The sequence below is a fragment of the Meleagris gallopavo genome, chromosome 2, assembly GCF_905368555.1.
Source record: "Meleagris gallopavo chromosome 2, MGAL_WU_HG_1.1, whole genome shotgun sequence".
Classification (NCBI taxonomy): domain Eukaryota; kingdom Metazoa; phylum Chordata; class Aves; order Galliformes; family Phasianidae; genus Meleagris; species Meleagris gallopavo.
The window spans coordinates 38,751,479-38,770,228 of record NC_139405.1 but is presented as its reverse complement, the minus strand read 5'-3'; the positions used below and the strand labels follow the sequence as shown (position 1 = coordinate 38,770,228).

Sequence of the window (18,750 nt, the reverse complement as noted above, 5' to 3'; positions counted from 1 at the left end):
TAGAATTTTTAAGCAGTATTTTCCTTCAAGCAAAATCTCCAGGTCACAGCTTTTTCAATTACATGCACAAGAGGCAAGGAGACAAAGCTAGCCTGGGTGGCTTTCTCTTTTAGCAGCAAAGTTTGCATTTCTTTTAATGTAGTTAAAACATTTGACAGCACAGAGTGCAGTTTAGTGATGTGAGGTGATTTCCAAATGAGTGTTAGCTTTTAACTGACCTACTTTTGACTACTGGTATATTCTTGTCCATTACTTTTTGTCATTGAATAATGCTGATATATTAAGCTGTGTGCTTCAAGGGCATTGTAAAATTGCATGTAGGGGCAGGACTGAGCTGTGAAAGTGCAAATTACTCTATCAGATCATACCCAATTAAAAAGTGACGAGCACAGTAGGAGATGTTGAAAGCAAGGTTTATCTTTCATGTATTGTAAGAAGTCACTATATCGGTTAGAAACAAAGTGAGTGTGAAAAAGATTCTCCACCTCATCTCATTCCTCTCCAAAATTAATAATATTTGCTGACTTTATTATGGGAATGAATAAGCCCCTGAGTTGTAACAGCTCGTGTTCAAGGATATTGTGACAATGGCAAGAGAATGGGAAGTACAGCAGCAATGTACCTCCAAGCTATCTGTTATCAAAGTGTATGCTGAACCACAGGTCAACACATTGCCAATTGTCAGAGAGTTTTGAAAAGCTGCTTGTAGTTTATATAAAACTGTACCATGTCATTAAAAGAAGACTTGCAGGCTTTCTGCATTTCCACAGGAAGCACAGGAATAAAAGAACGATAATGAAAGCAGGAACTTTTAGTGAGCTCTGTACTTATTATAAAACTGCTACAAGATTAGGAAACTTGTATAGTTTCCAGTGCCGTTGTGAAAATCCTTGTATAACCTTTTGCTTAACATTCATCAGCACTTTTCTAATGGTGAGATGGACCTGTGAATGTAGCAATTAATGCAGTTGTCTATATACAACATAATCTTCCGTAATCCTGCTGGCTTAAGGTGTTGTGCTGCCAAACCCCTTCTGACAGTGGTATCATGGATAAAATTGTGATGCTTTCATAGAGAATTAGTGTGTGTATATACATATATATATATGAATCTGACATCCTTTCTCAAAGGCATCAACTTTGTAAAATGTGCCCCATGCTTGCCATCAGAATGCAGGTTGCTTCAGTGATGCATGACTTCTGTTGGACCAGATGAACACCTTCTGAAGACAATCTATGTCACATATAGCCTAATGTTTGCTGCTAATGATATTGTCTGAGTAGTTTTATTGAACTCCTGTGTGTGCACACATGCAACTTCAGAACAGCTGATCTGGTTAACTTTGTGTCAGTCTTTAGTGTGTGAATCTTTATGTTGTGAGGGGAAAATAATAGGGGAAGAAGTGAAAAATATGTGGGGCACTGGAGGCACTGAATTGTAGAGATGTGGAAGAGGAGGTGAATAGTTAAATTCATAGTGCCTAATCCAAGCAGCAAGTTTTATCTGTAGAAACAGTGATGGTCTATAGAACGTATCTTCACTTAAAAGGGATGTGTGCAGTGAGCTAAGAGTTTCAAAATGACCAACCAATTAACAGTCCTACTAGGCTGTTAGGGAAATAAAATAGAAAGAAAATAATGTAATGATACACTGAAAGCTTCCATTTTTCTGGAGGAGATTTACCTTTTAATACTAAACATGGAGTACCAAGGATCATACAAGCAATAGCTTTGCTATTTTTTGTTACATTGAGCAGGAAGTTTGCTGGAGTTTGTTCCATGTGAAGAAGTTCTAGAGACTCATGTGAAGCTGATACCTAGGTTCTAAGTTGGTTGGTTGGTTTTTAAGTCATTAAAAGCTTCACTGGAAACTCTGTCCATGCCACAGTGTTTCAGTTCTGTCAGAAAAAATGGATACACTTTTCATAAGACTTTAAGGGACTCTTGTTTGGGAAATCTTTTGCCTGTGTCTGCTGTTGGTGAAGAGGAAGAGATAGCTGTATTATGTGTTTTTTGTTTTGCTTTGTCTAGAGTGAACTTCTACAGTATGTGTCTTTGTTACTCTCACCATTTTTCTGGTGCAAACATGGTTAAATTCAGTGATGCACTAATCAGTAGATATATTAATTTAGTACACATACAGTAGACTTTCAGGAAAAAGGGGGAATGCAATGTAATGTGAATGTGGAAATGATTAATGGAATTTATGAGTAAGAGATCAGATGATATAAAACAAAATGAAAACAAAAAAAGAAAGAAACACTGAACAGTTGTAACATTATCTAACTTTTGAATTTTATCTTGTAGCGACCAGCATAAAGGAAAATGCTGAAAAGTACATGGAGTTGCTGGAAGACAAACTACATAGGTAAGGAAGATATCATGGAAACCTTGAAAAATTAAAAATGATTCTTAAAGCAGCATTGATAAGCATAAATATTATAAGAATGCTTTTGAACTTGTGTGAGAATAATACCAGAATAGTTTGAAGTTGGAAATCCCATAAACATCATTGCTGTGACCTCTGTTCCTGGCCATGTTCAACAGCTTTGCTAGCAGCCTGTCAATGAATACAGGTGAAAGAAAGAATTGCTGGGGTTGGATCTTCCAGTGCACAAGATTGCTCTTGAACAGAGCTGGTAGGGCCAGAGACAAGAGAGCACACCTGTGGTTGGTGCACGCCTCATCACCGAGCTCAGCTCAGCTTTCGGGTGCTGTAATCTGTGGTGTGAACTGTTGAACATCCAAAAGTTGTGGAGCTCTGGGGCTGCTGCAGCTGGTTAGAAAGACACTGCTGTGTTCCTTTGCAAAACCCAACACTGAGCAGAGCCAAGGAAATCTTTACTTCGGTCCTGAGTGCCCTTAAAAAGTAATGACCATCTATATAACAGTTTTGAGTGAATGCTATTTTGAGGGTTTGGAAAGCAATAGAAACCAAAACAACAATGGAGATATTTTGGGAACTGAATCCTAATGCAGAATACATGTATTTCTTCTTGCTGTGTGAAGAGGGCTCTAGATTACCCTCAAGTTTTAGGCTGCTTCTTGAAGGATTAGGCAATTGTTAGCAATTGTTACATTGTTGTGATAGAAAAGTGGACTTTTTCTTCCCCACATATTTTTATTAGAAAAAGCTTTCATAGGCTGTAGTTGGAGTTTTTGACTAAATGAAAGTGCAATTCCCAGATTAACTCTACTTCTCTTTCTATTTCTGAGTAGGTATAATTAATAATCTAGTTGCACTCATCATTTGTGTTTGTTGTTGCATTGGTAGAGATGGTTCTAAATTTTTTTATTTGCTCACTCATACTGTGGAGTAGAGGGCACTTATTTGAGTAACTCTCATGCTTAGAGGTAATTCAGAATGGAGTGAAAAATGATGGAAGCAGACTTCAAAGATCTAACTGTCTGTGTATTGCCTGTCCCCCCTGGCTTTAATACTTCATAACCAATTTCAGAACTGTGTCTGATTTCAATGTAGCTGAAGAGGCTTCATATCCATAACTGTAAGACAAGTTTTCCTGTAGATTAATTAAAAAACCAAACAACAACAATAAAACAATAAACAAACAAAACAACAACAAAAGAACACTAATAAACAAATACCTTGCTCTTAATTAAAAGTTAGAATATAAGGTATAGTAACACATATTGATGCTTCTAAGCTGTAAGGACTTAACTGATAAACAGGCTTTTAGGCTTTTGTATACAAAGGTTGCCTTCCTTCATACTATATAAGCCTAGCCCTATTTCAGTCTTGGTTTTCTAGTACAATGAAGCTACAGGTTTCAAAATGTTGGGATTAAGAGTTGAGTGTCCTTCCCAGCCTTTACTGAGGATGTAAATGCATGAAGTCCAAGTGCTATGTGCGTAGTACTTCAGCTGTACCAGTAGGTTTACCATCCATTTCAGAGTTCATTATAAGTATTTCTGACGCAGTTGGCTACCTGGATGTTCCAGCTATACAGACTGTTGCAGAGGTGCCAAACATCTGAAATTTCCCTTCCTGCCTGTAATAATAGTAAATCCAATGGTGTTGACTAAGACTCAGGTGGAGGAAATTCAGTCATGAACCACTAACAGTTTTTCAGTATGTAAATAAGATACTGGAGATATTAGAGGTCTTTTCCTAACTTGATTCTATGATAAATGTATAAATAATGTGAGTTAGGATAATGAGACTGTATTCAATGAAGATGTTTCTATGGATATGTTAAGTGTACGACAACTTTAACTCATCACTCGAGGGGCTTAGAAGAGATTTTAAAGATGCTTGCTATACCTGTTTAATCTAGTTCAATGGAAGTCAGATGATCATCTTTACGTAGGATCCTTGCTCCTCCACAGAAATTGTATTTCTTCATCTCACCTCTTTCCATTCCAAGTGAAAACTCTGCTGCAGCCTTTGCGTCATTACCACCATGACTAAAGTCAGGTTCTATAACTACCCAGTTTGGCCATGAGTAAGCTTAAGTCAAGTGCTTGTTTGTAAATGATTGAGGGTCATAAACTGAGCATAGGAAAGAGTGATCTACAGCCATAAGAACAAAAGATTTGGATTGGAATTTCATGACTACATGCTCTCTCTTAAATCAGTACTTAAGCACTTAATGAAAGTGGCCAGCTTTTGCAAAATGTACAGAGTACTAATAAAGACCTTTGAGATCAGTGAAGACTGAGACTGCCAGTCATACATTTTTTAGGTCCTTAGATGTTGGAATCCAAGTTTAGACTTAGCTCTCACAGATATTCATCTACTTTTGAAGATATCCACCAAATCACCTCTTTTTTAAATGGGTAAGAAACCTCTAATCTATATTTCTGCAGGAAAAGTCATCAGCTGAGTTATTTGCTAGCTTATATAGCGTGGTGAAAGTCAAGTGATGTGACCAGTTGTATAGCTGTCACATTTTACATACACCCTGTATCTCATTAAACCTCTGTCCTCTAGCAAAGTCTATTTTCTTCTGTCATAGGGGAAGGGGGCGAGAATCCATGTTCATGGCAAGGTTGATCTTTGTGTGATTTATGTTTGATAGCTGGAGAACACCAAACAAACTTGTGGAAGAATGCAGAATTTAAAAAACAGCTATCTTACAGACCATTCCCCTTACAGAAGCTAGCAAAAGTTCCATGGAAAATCCAGTTATCTTATGAAGTGCTGTGTAAAAACAGGAATTCAGTTACGTCACCAAAGCATACTGCAAAAGCTAAGTCTTATCTTTGGAGATTCTGCTGATGTTTTTGCAGTAGTAGAGAAAAATAAGTAAGCTGCTTTACTAAATATATACACTCACACATAGGTCACTCTGAAATAATGCCTCACATCATGGCAACAAAATGTAATGGAATGTATTGACAATAAAGTTCTACCTCTACTGCCATACCACCAACATCCACTTTAATGTTGTGGATCTACATCATAAAATATGAGACATTACTTTCAGAGCATCCTTGTAGGGCTTTTATATCGAAGAAAATTAAATATTATTAGTAGCAGAAAAATCAGCTCCGTGAGATATAGTACTAGATAAGTGCTTTATTTTTCAAGAGTACATCTGTTATATATTTGTAGAAACACATTTGGAATTAATTATCCTTTGTGAAACTTATTAGAAATTGATAACCTGTGAAATTTGCACTCTGGAGTGGATAGAGGAAATGCAGCAGAATTGTTGTGTACCTTTTTTTGTATGGCTCAACTCATATTTACCTTAAGAATCCTTTTTTTCTCTTTTTTTCATATGCTAAATATTTCTTGGGTGGCATTGCATGTGAACAGAAAAGTTATGCCTAAACCGTAGCCTAAATAATTAATGACAGGCATGCAATGTGATGAAGGGAAAAATGCATTTGGGTAGGGGAAGTGGCAGAGAAAAATCCATTTTTAAGGGAGATGAGGCAGAGAACAAATGAAACATTGGGAAAAACGAAAGACCTGGGGACCATCATTTATCCCTATGCAGAATGCAAGAGCAAGACCTGCCATAGCAAATTGAACCCTGAGGCAGCAGAAACCCCAGAAGGATCTGGCTTCATCACTAATTAAATCATTAGACTTTTAAACATTTCAGCAGTGAATTTCTGCAGTGAGGTGAGGTCGCTATGTCCAACTGGAGCTCTTCAGTCTCCTGCACTCAAGAGCTCTGTCTGAAGACTGACACCATGCTTTTGAATAGTGGTATCCAAGCCTGCAAGTCTAAGCTTGCAAATGTTTTAATCACAAAACCCCTCTGTGGCAGCCTACAGCCTCTTATGTACTGTGAGGGAAAGATTTCAGCTTGGGCTGTTGGTGTTCTGTGTATCCTGGTGCAGAAAGCCAGCCCTCTGCTTGAGGAGAGTTGCCACTCTAATGCTGTTCTCTGGCTTTGTAATGCTTCTCCTCACATGCTCAGCAGCACAGGCTTGCTTGGGAATGCCAGATGGCCTACGGTCATTTTGTGTAACCCCTGACCTGCCTCTGTTGAACTGAGGGGCTGTTCAGCTGGTAGCAGCATCTTAGCAGAGCGTGAATATGGCTGAAATACCATCTCTGCCCTCTCTAAGACTGCATGTTACATATACTGCTTTCAAGGGAATCCACAACTCCATCCATCCTGTATAATCATCAGATCTTATTTTGCTTACCCACAGTTCTGCTGCAGCAGTGTTAAACACAGGTTATGCAAAATACTGGATACTTCCAGAGACTCATTTAGTCCCTTTCTTCTTCCCAGCTGGTCTAAGTCACACACAGCTGTGAGAACATTAGTTCCGAAATGGTGAGCAACAGACGCTGTATATGCTGTGGTGCATTCCTTTGTATCTCATGGGCCACATGGTGATGGCTTCCAAATCCCTTATCGTAACTGCCTCAGGCTGGAAACAATTTTTTGTACCAGCTGATGTAAAGATGACATTTCTTGAGCTGAGGGAATTTAATGTGATTGTACTCGTCTCCAGGCCTCAAAAGATTATTCTGTGACTTCCATTCATCACATAAACGTGGGTTTTTAATTCCTAGATAGAAATCATGAAATTATTTTGGGGGAATAATGTTTTTCAGGAATAACTGGTGACAATTACACAAAGGTGTTTTATTGAGCTATTTTATCTTATTCTGCAAGTATAGGGAAATGAATAGATATGCCTTTGAGTAAGATGTAGTACTGCAATGCCTGTGCTTTGCCATTACTGATTGTTAATGATACAGCACCTTGTTACTTTTCAAATGTATGTAAAACCTTTTGTCTTTAATTGATTCTCTTTTGCTATTTGTCTTCCTTTATTTTCTCTTTGGCAGTGGCTGTTCTCATTTTAATGGTGGCTTTTTTCAGCTCAGGGGGTGCGCAGTGTGGGAAATGCAGTGAAGTCCTGCTCCACTGTAATATTTGCTCATTTGCACTTGTTCAGTGAGGGGTGAAGGGGATTGTGTGTGTTTAGCACAACTTGCATTCCTGCAATGGAAATTTGTGGTTTTTCTGTGCAAGTGATATTTTTATGTAATGCGTTTGAATATGTCATCTTCCTTAAGCTTCCTCCTTTTAGGCAAGACCTCCAGAGTCCCAAGGGGGCCATAACATAACATACAGGTCAACACTAATTGCTAACCCATCACTTCCCAGTTTACTTAAAAATGAATGCTTTTATAACAGCCATTCTCTTCCTCTATTACTCATCATGTTAGTTTACATACGATGTGTCTCAGGTCTCCTTTGTAAGGTACTAATGTTCAGAAATGTTTTTGGGAGCAGAGCTGAGTACGAACACTCTCAAAGTACACTAAGGGGACAGTATTTCTTGTGGCTGATGGTCTTAAAGCTCAGTACACGTGGAAAAGACTGTGTCCTTTGGATGGATAGCTCTGTCATCTGGTTACAACATTCTGCACTGTTCTTGTCTGTATGGACTATAAATTAATATGACATTGAATATATGAAGTTAGTTACCCAAAATGAGTTGTTTGCCCATGACTTTAAGCTGTTACTTGAGAGATCCTTCTCTACCTGAAGAAGTGCTTGTGCATTTAAGTGCAATCACCTGTGCCTTTGTAACAAAGGAATGTCACACTAGGTATTCTCTGTGATTATCTGGAATGCTGAAAATTTGGAACGTTGTTAGAAGTTGATGGCACTGAATGGTAAACAAGTTATCAGATAGGCTTGTAAAACTGAAAGAAAATTGCGCTCTTCTGTGACATCTGAAGGCATTCGGCCTCAAATGTGTTTTTATGTTCTTTAGAGTAAAAGTCTCTCTTTAACATATTGTATAGTTTTATCATACTGATGGGTTCTCATAAAGCCCTCAATCATCAGCGAAACACCTATCTGGGTTCAGGAATGTTTAAAAAATTCTGAGGTGTTGCCAAACCCACATGGGGATGATTGAATATGTTTCTTTGGAGAATCAGTTCTCCTTGTTCTGAATAATACATTCTTTGTTTTACATTATTTTTCAGTTTACATGAGAGGCACTGTCACGAATTCAGGATTATTGTTTCTTAAAGGCTTATGTTGTCCTAATATTCTTTTCCAGCCTGAAAGAAACAACTTATGTCTTTGCACTCGCTTGCTGTGGAAAGGTTATGATATCATGAATTGGAGGATTGTATCTTCAGCTGTATAGCTGGTAACAAGAACTTGGGATCAAATAAACAAAAATAGCATTTTGAATAGATTTCTGTAGGGATGGGAGAAATTAGCAAAATCAGTATGTGTATGCAGAGTTGCTCCCACTCGATATTCAGAAACAATATTCAAGCTGTTTGATTATCCCACTGATCTTTTGTGTTGGTACAATTCTTGTGAGTGAAAATTCACTAACCCAAAATATCCATGAATAAAAGGAGCTGTGAATAATGAAAAGCAAACTGCTAAATGTGCTAGCCAATAAATTACAGGTAATATTTCTTGCTGTACAAGCTCAGGTTTATTTAGGGTATCTTAAATAGCTATGAAAATTTAGTTTACATGATAGTGAGTCCATTTAATGAATAAGTCTTAAGTAGCCTTTCTTTTTTTTTTTTTTTTTTTTTTTTTTTTTTTTTTTTTTTTCCACCCCTATTTTAGATGTTTGTGTGCCTTCTTGTTTGCAATTCTTGAAGTTAGTGTTCCTGGAGAGAGGGCTTTCTGATTATCCTCATCTCCATTTTGATTTATCTCTCACTCTTTCTTCTACTCATCTCATTTCCATTTTTTAAATTGTATTTTATTCCTACTTTCTTCATTTTGTTTCCAGCTATATTTCTGGATATTTTGTGTATCTTCTCTCTGTATGTCACCAAGGACCAAAAAAAAAAAAAAAAAAAAAAGAAGTGTCGAAGTAGAAATATAGGAATGCACTCGATTCATAGAAAATCTGTTCTCACCCTTAAACTTAGAAGATTGTTTCCAAGGTATGTTAGACTGTATGACCATAGTGCAGACTCTCATTAAATGTTCTTATTGTCTTCACAGTCCCTTGCAATTTATTTGAAAATGTCTGCGATGTCCTGCCAGCACACAGTATCTCAGAAATGCTTAGCAAATTTAAATCTAAATAACCTTGTGAGAAATTTAATGATACTTCCTCATGGAAATGGATTAGCCTAGATTAACTAGGACTGGATGAAAGGGGAGAATGTTTGCTGTTCTTTTTGTTTCTGGATTATTTCAGTTTCCACTGGGGGTGTAAGCTGAAATAATCTTTCTGAAAGTGCAACAGATTACAGCTTGTAATCATGCCTCTTGGGCATAATATGCATTTCATCTTCATGGTGATCTGGTCCCGTGGCAGAGATCCTTTGCGAATAAACTTGCATCTTCTGCCGGGATACAACTCTTGGTTCCCAACATCTAACTTGTGTCCTTCAACACTAGCATTACCAGTATTCCCACCCATCTGTGGATGAACATATTCTGCACGGGCTGTAAAAATGAGGTAGGGCAAAGGATCTGCTTCTTCCACCAAGAATCCTGGTTTCAGTGGGGACAGAGTTGTGCACGTATGTACATACTCAAATACCAAGTGCAAAAATGAAAAAGATCGGTGCTCCTGGCATTCACCAGATAGGAGATAATTGTACCAGTGGGACCCACCATGTCTTTTGTGGCAGCAGCAGGGATCTTCTGGCTCTGTAAGGGTAGGAAAGTGCTTGCTGGTAATGGAAAAAGACTTTGTTTTGATTCCCAAGTAAGCATCTGCTGGCTGAGGTTTGAAGAGAGCCCTTTGCAGAAGAAAAGGGCTGTGCTGGGGGGGCTTTCAAATCTAGTATTTCTCTATGGGGAAGGAAGCATACACAGATTTTACTTTTCCTCTTTAAGGAGATATATGTATTTTCATAAATATTTTTCCCAGAACATTTTAAAATTAATGTTTGGCTATTATACGAAACAGTAAACTGAAGAAGGGCTCAACTTAGTGGTTTTCATTGCTTTTTATCCTTTAACTTTTCAAATTACTTATTTTTCACTAGCTTAGGAATGCTGGATTACAAATATTGATTTATTTTTATCTTTTTAATTGGGAGATGGAGGAACTTTGGTATGTGAAAATACCTTATGATAAGCAGAGGAGAGCTCTGCTCCTTTTAAATCTGGTCTCAATATTGAAACTAGGTTGATTTGTTGTTGTTGTTATTGTTGTTTGTTGTTTTTTTTTTTAAAGAAAAAGGAGGTCAGATTTGGGGCCACTTTCCAATGTCTTTTAAAGCTTTAGAAAAAACAAAGCACATGGTCACACAGCCTTTAGTAATTCTGTCCATATTAATTAAGATTTCATCCAGGCTAGAGTTTTTTTTTTGTTTTAAAGTTATTGAATTAACTTCAGTAGTTAGTGTGCAGCATAGGCAAAGACACAGTGACAGAGGATTTTGCTGCTTATTCATAAGAAATCTTACTCCCTTCACTCTTTCCCTTCAGGCTCTTTGTATTCCACTAATTTTATACTTAGCATAGCAAAAATCATCAGAGGGCAAGGCCGTCTTCTAAAAACAGAATGTATTTTCCTTGCTTACAAAAAAAAAAAAAAAAGTGCTAAAAGTTCACAGCCTTTCCAGATGATTAGTAATTGTGTATTTTGTTAGGATCTTTTCTTCGCCTGTATGCCTTTTTCTTACGCTGCATTGTTCTAGTGCTGGTCAGTCATGCCTGCAAAACTACAGTTCAACAATCTGCTGGAACTCATTATTGTCACAGTAGTCCTCTATGCTGCAAACTCTTGCCTCACCAAGAATAAGTAATTCCAATTCTTTGCTGCTGCTTTGGTGTACTGAGATTTCTCAGTTTTGGAGCAGAAGTAATGTTTTCTCTTCTGTTTTATTTATTTTTTTTGTCAGGCATTTGCACTCTTCCGTGTTTTGTCATCTCTTCTACGTCACTGAATTATGTGAATTTTATTAAGAGTTTGTAATTCTAATTCATCTTTTTTTCCTTGATCATTGATACTCATGAATGTGAGAGGATCCCGTTCTGTGAATGGTGAATGTCTGACATGGCTAATATCAGTTGCACTGGCTTTTTCCTCCTAAGAGTAGGCTACATTGGCATTTTGACTTGAAAGCCTGTACAGTTTTCCTTGCAGGTGTTTGTGCGAGTTTGTAATTGCATTAATGAAGGAAAGGTTGAGGCAGTGAGCTTTGGTAATTTGTTTTAAATATTTTTCCATTTCCCATGCAAAGAGGTTTTGGCTGTGAGATAGAAAGCTCCACTTGTTTCAGAAAGAGTGTGTCTTTAACCACTGATGTCCTCCTCTGGTTTTCACAGTATGTTTTAAGATGAGGTCCTAGATCTTCACCTTGACTCTGTAATTTCTAGGAAGAATAGGATGTACTTGCTGTGTGCTGTGCTGCTGAGGTGTTGCCTTTGGTTGCTCTGTCAAGCTAAAGTGCAGAAGTTTCATCTTCCCATACGGATAATGGAAGCAATGTGCAACAGCACTAGCATTATTTGCAGATGTTTTGTAAGACAAGTGTCAGCTGAGAAGGACAGGGGTTGAATTTGATAACTTGATGAACGGCATCCAGTTATGCAGAAGACTGTTTTCAGTAATTTTATGAGTCTTTTCTCAGTCTTTTAATTTTTGCTGAGATGAAGGTGAGTGCTGTAAATGGCTGTAAGTCCTTAAAAGTTCTTCTCTTTGCCCACCACCATCACCTGTACCTTGCCCAGCTCTGCCCAGCTGTTGTCCACTCTGTGAATCGATCTCATGCAAAGCTTTCTCTACTGTGGACATGTGATTATGTATATACATGGAGGAGGGAGAGATGTGCAAAGCTGTTTGTTACCTTAGTATCAGTGATGTTAAGTTGATGCTATTTTAACAGGTTCCCTGGTGGCTGCGTGTAAGTTAATATAGGTACTGAGAAAGATCTGATCCCTTATGAACATGGCAAGAAAGTTGTTCATAAATGGACATGCAATTTCTTACTGCTGCTCTTTTTGAGTACTTCCCTACAAGCAAGACTCAAAAATAAGATATCACCACCTGCATAGCCTGAATAGGAAGATGTAGGATAACTCTACCTTGCTACATCTGGAACAGTCCTTCCCCCTGGCATTACTTAACGTACTAACTGATGGGGGCACACTGCCAGGTTGAGTAGGCATGCAGGGCCTAACCTGCATGTTGCAGCTAACAGGATCCAAAAGGGAGAATCTGTAGGCCTTTTCTCTGTACCAATGCAGGATTTGACCTTATTCAACCCCACAGTTCCAGCGGCTTGTATTGTGCCTTCAGTTCTTTCAGGAAAGCTCTGGAAGCATTTACCTATTGACATCAGTATTTTGCCAGCTCTCTCATTTTTCCAGGCATGTCTTCCTAGTTACAAATGTTCAGTTTCAAGGTACATTCCTACATGGTGAGAATATGTTATCTCTCCTGATAGTATCTATTCTAAAAGGGCATTTCTTTATGTGTGCTTAATTCTTGCTCAGTCAGCAGTACACAAGATGATTCATGTTCCCAAATTCACTTGACACTGATATTCGCAATCTGGCGCCCTTTCAGAGAGGGAATATATTATAAACTGTGGCATTTTAAATTAGAGAGCAGAGGTGAATAAAGAATAAACATGGGAAAATTGTAAATTCCTTCTGTACGCTTCCTAGCACTTGAGGGCAGAGATGATAATAAACACTAAGAGATCAGGCTCATTATTCTAATTGGTTTGCGATAAGAATGCATTCTTCTGTCGATATAAATAGACATAGCTGTGATTGCAACAGCATGGATTTCTGACAGCTGAGAATGTGGCCTCAATTCAAATGCTGTGTTTTTTTCCCATTGCATACTTTTGGAAACAAATGTATTTTCTTAGATTAGAGCTGGTTGTGGCTTTGAAAGCCACTAATTTCCTTCAGTTTCAGTGAAAGCCACTAGAATTTGAATCTATTTTGAGGCTCAAGTTCGTGATAGTACTTAGGGTTGTGCGACAGCTCAGTGATTTGAACAGACTTTAAATGAATGCACAAACCCTGAGATACATGCTTTCCAAAACTAGGCTTAATTTCTGTCCCTCCTTTAAATCTCATTTGGGATCAGATATTAAACAGTGAAGATAAGGATCTCATTCCAGCAATCTCCAACCACTCAAAAAAAATAAAATAAAATCCAACTGTTTAATGACACTGTGGGCCTATTGCAGGAGCCAAAGGCAAGTGGGATGCAGACTGAGTTATCAGTGTTGCTACCAAGCTTGAAGGTGCTTAATCAGATTATGAACGAGGTGAATGATAAACCATGGTTGAGAAGCTGACTTTGTGGCTTGCTTAATAAGAAGAATTCCCTGATTGCTTTCTCTTCATCTATCAAAGTTAAGTTTTTCTCTTTTAGAACAGACTATTTATAATTAATGTTCTCAGTAGAGGTGAGGGTAAAGGTTTGTAACTCTATACCTTTTCTTAAGAAAAATAAATAGTCCTAAAAGCAAGCAGTAAATTTTGACATTATAGATTAAGTAATATAATAAAAATAAACTACAATAAATGTAGGGACTAAATTGAGTAATAAATTCTTCCTACAAGGTGCCTTCCTCCTTCCCTTGTAAATTAGTTGATTTCCTGAATTTGATGTATAGGTTTCCATTCCCGCATCCATCTTGCATTAACGATCAAAGTGAAAAGCATCAGCTGCAGCAGCCTGTCATTTTGTGTTTCCAGTGGAGATAATTTAAGGATAACACGGTGACATTGAATATTGATAGAAAAATGACAGGCTGTGATTAAAGTTTTGTGCTGGATAAAATAAACGGCTGGAGGATTGAAGAGAAAACAAAAACGTTGTTCAGCATTGTATGCTATCTTTTTTTTTTAATAACCTTAATCAAGTTTCCATTAGTAGTTTTAAGCAGTAGAGAAATAGTTCATTCTTCTTATTTTGAACAGATCTTTCAGGAAAGGAAGAGCAGTCATAAAGCATAAATACATTTCACAAAAAATATCAGCATAAGACAGAATTAACTTCTTTTATCAGTTTTTTCTTCTGTGGATTTCAGTTTACCCTTTGATTCCTCAGTATCCCAAGAACAATAGGCAATGCTTTATTTTGAGTAGAAAAGTTTGTGGACAATGATTTAAAGGCTTTTTTTTTTTTTATTAAAAAAATAGCAAACATTATCAGACGTATGTTTTTCTCTTTACTGAGATCGCCATGAGGGGCCACATACTTTAAAGTGAAGTTAAAAGTCCACTTGCAGCTCTTCCTCCTAATGCACAGTTTGTCTTGCTTTCTACCCTAAAGGTTATGTTTTTAGCAGTGTGCATCTCAGCTGCTGGCAGAAGTAATTCAGTTACAAGTACAACACTGGAAACTGCCTGCGCTCACAGCTCCCCTTTGTTTATCTGCTTTGTCAATTTCTTTGTATCACTTTGTCAATTATTTTTATCACTGTGAAATATTTAAAAGACATGGTACATTGATTTTGACTTCAGAGTACTGCCATTACATTAAAAGAAAAATATACTGATTAAAAGGGCATATTTTCTCTCTGCATATACCTCTTTACATAGATACATCTTCACATTCTCACATACTAGGTAAAATCCTTTGCACAAAGATAAAACAAGCCCATTGAAATTGTTGACAAATAGAACACAATAAGCATCAATATAAGTTGTGTATTTACATCTTACCACGTAGCTAGTTCTGTGTACACTTATTTTGTATCTGGTCTTTCAAAGAATTCTCATCTCAAGACTTTATCCAGTTCTACTGCAAGCAATAAAATGGCAGTGTTAACCACTAGATAATGGCAAAGAGAAGAAAAGCAGGGAAGGTAAGAGTTAAGTTTTCATCTGGAAGGAATATAAAGACGTCTGGAGGTTGTTGTTGCAAGCCAGCAGGGAAGATACACTGTCCCTAGAGTGATGGTTCAGACAGGGGCAAAGAGAGATGTGAAAGAAACAAGGTCTGTGCAACAGGCAGCAGTAGTCTGCAGGAGTTTGTGCAGCACTTGTATTAGCTGTGTTGCCACATGGCGTTTTTCCCTCCAAAGTGATTTTGTTATGTTTCAATTCCATTCTTTGTTTCTTGCACTGGCATTAGGGTGTCTGCAGTGTCATCTATTTATGAGTGGGATTTCTAACAGCATCATCACTAGGACACTAAACTAGGCAATGTGAAACATGTTGGCCAGAGCATATCTTCATAATGAGATGTTCTTTATTCTCCCAGTAAGAATTAGGAGTTTGATTGTATTTGTAGTCCTCTAGAATTTTGGAACAAATTGGGAATTGAACTTTTGTTCTTCTTGCTCACCAAGCCAAGAAGAGATAGCTCTTAACCCCAGCATACTTAGAAGAATGTTGGCATTCCATAGCAACACTGTAGGAGTTAGAAAGATGCAGGAGGCCTGGTTCCTTGTACTCTGCCCACTGCATCACCAGGTATACTCTGCCCTACTGCATCCCTGAACAGACAAGAAGAGGATGCCACACTCACAGTGTTGAGGGCTAGCCTGGGCTGGAGGCTCAGCTCACCTCTTTCTTCAAATCTGTTCCTCTTTGCACATTTGCCTCTGCTCCTGAGATGCTGTAGAAAGCAGAACCACTCCAATTATCCATTCTTTCAGCTGCAGGAAAGCAGTGTCTATGTCTACTGCACTATCATGTATTTGAGTAGTTCTCTGTTGCACAAGAACAAGTCCGTGGCTCATAAATTTAGGTGTTAGAAAAGTCATCCCAGAGCATTACTTTAGGTGTTAAAAATGTAGGAGTCTAGAAGTTAGTTGGAGATTTTGAGGATTGATTTCTTGGTGTTTGTGTTCCAGAGCATTCTCTAGCAAGTCATTAAACATCACATTTAAAAAGGGTCAGCTACTTGTTATTTTCTTCAAACTACTTTCCATAAAATATTGTGTTGCATAGTCTGCTACATATTATTGTATATTTTACAAGGGAGAAGGCAAGGTTAGAGAAGCAAATCAGTTGTGTCAGAGAAACATACTGCAAGCTTCAGATTTTGCTGAGGAGTTCCATTTAGTCTATAAAGTAGGAGTACGAGTAGGCTGTCATCTGGCAGGGGAGTATGAAGTCCCCTAACCTCCTGGGAGTGAGTCTTGTTTTTACATGGAGAAATGCAATAATAGCACCGAACAGCAAATAAGTGTTGTCACTGAGCTTTGAAATAAGGGAGTAGGAAAAATAAGTCTTGCACACTGGGGGAGAAACACATGATCAAAACAATACAAAGTGAATTCATGAGATTTTCAGCTCCTGAGGAGATTGCAGAGAAGAGACACAATGCAGGGAATTGAGTTGTGAAATTGAGATTCTGTGACTGGTGTGTATAGAAGGGTTTATAGGATTAGAGAAAGTTGCAGGAAGAAAAGAAAGAAATTTTTTTTTTTTTTTTTTTTTTTTTTGGATATTCAGAAAAGGTGACTTTCTGGGGTGCGGGCAGGGGGGGAGAAGGGGGAAGTTTTGCTGTTCAGACAGAGTTCAAGTTTTTTCCTTTTTCCTGACCCTTTTTTTCTTCTAAGTTCATCATCTATGAGTTGCAATACGATGAGCCCTAGCTATACCTTCTCCCTTATCAAACTGCTGTTGCACATCAGCCAGATGGACAGGGAAAACAGGATTATGAGCCTTCCTCTGCCTAGAGAGAGCCTCATGTGACATACTGATAGGAATACTGTAGTTCTCAGTTTGTTCAACAGATTGGCTGTAGGCATCTTAAAATATACAGCTAACATTAAAATTGAGAACAGATCAGGCTGGAAACCTTGTTTTTATAAATGAGAAGAGCTACACATATTCCTGAAGTTGTAAATACTTGGCTAATACAAATAGAGCTCTTAATGCATGAATGAATTAATACAATAAAACAAACCAGAAGGGTTGGTTTCTGCAGAGTAAAGCAATATGGTTTTCTTCCATCCTCTAGTTCCCTGTCAGTCAAATACTGCTCCATACTTTCTTTCCTTTGCTTGTTTCCTTTGTTCACTGTGTGGCTGTTGCCTTAAGAAAAGACAGCAAAGATATAACTAAATGTGGAGTAAGAAGATCTAGTTCTTTCCCCGTGTTGCAAAATATAAATAGGATACTAGAGACCAAAATACACACAAACTTTCCCTAGTTTGTACAGTAGAACAACAGTGAAGCTGTGCATAGAGCAGAGACTCCAACTGCTGTTTTCCATCAGCCTCGCTATTTTCCCATAATTTTAACTGTCACACTGAAAATCCCTGGGTTTCTGCCCAGTTGTTGTTGTTGCACTTTGTTTGCTGTCTTGTCAAGAGAAAACTACCCTGAGTATCAGTGAGTGCAGTGTGTGAACAAGCGTGCCTAGTACTGGAAAAGGGTAATGGCTCACCCATTAGAAGGAAATTGTCTGGAGTAGTTCTTCTTAGTTAATCACCCCTCCTAAGTTAGCCTTTGTTTATGCAGTTTCCAAATATATGTTGTGCTATGTAGACTTTTAGCTCTGCTCTTACTCTCAGTGGCTTCTTACAGGGATTTCCCCTTGCTATCCTTAAAATAAGCAAGATCTTGTATCAACATACAATGGTGACCTCAGGGTGTCATAAACCACTTTTAACAGTTCACTCACAAATTGGCATTCCTAAAAGTGAGAGATAGTGAGATTTACAAGTATTGACATCTCCCTGTGTTGATTCCAATTTACTTTCTAGGAGTTTGGGGGGGATTTTTTTCCTAAATGAGGCTTAATGTAAAGTCTTTTGACTATTTTTACATAGGCATGTTTTCATTTAGGGTATAATATTCCGGAACTGAGTGTGCCTTTTGTATCTCTGCAAAGCTTTCAATAAGAAAGTCGTATTCTCAGAGTTCCAGTTAACACTATAAATAACTTTAGACTAATGTTGTGCTGAGAGCCACATAAACAACTCCCATTGGTATTTCTGGGAATCTTGTGGAGAGACTGAGGAGCAATGTTCAAGGAAGAAAGAGAATCCTTGTTGGATTTGACTCTCAACAAGATTTTTACACAGTGTTACATTTAGATTGAAGTTGCTCTCCATATTCCTGCACTTCCTGGTGTTTGGTGGTATTTCTTGGAAAACTACATGTGGCTGCCACTTCCTACTTGAGACTTTGCAAAGGCATCTGCAACTACAATTTCAACAGCTGCTGTATGAAGAGAGCTTACAGATAAGCCTCTCTGTTCCACAGTCATTTCCTCCTGTCTATAAACAGCTCTGTTTCTGTGACAGATTCTTTCATCATCATCAACTTGACTGAATCCAGAATTCTGCTTCCTGTTTCTATTTGTGTTGTGGATGTCTCAGGCACTCTTCAGGTCAGCTAGGTCTGCTGGTGTAGATTCTTTTTGCAT

The 18,750-nt window shown here is 37.9% G+C and overlaps 1 protein-coding gene across 11 annotated transcripts in view; it reads left to right on the top strand.

The window, feature by feature from the left end:
* Positions 1 to 18,750, top strand: part of DISC1 (DISC1 scaffold protein) — a 320,664-nt gene that overhangs the window by 159,253 nt on the left and 142,661 nt on the right. For all 11 annotated transcript variants that reach the window (XR_014882141.1, XR_014882142.1, XM_085219744.1 and 8 more), the window contains one exon: positions 2,308 to 2,368. Coding sequence is in view for 9 of the 11 variants with exons in the window: in XM_085219744.1 (XP_085075870.1) it covers positions 2,308 to 2,368 (61 nt within the window). In the remaining 2 variants the exon portion in view is untranslated. The remainder of the gene's footprint in view (positions 1 to 2,307; positions 2,369 to 18,750) is intronic.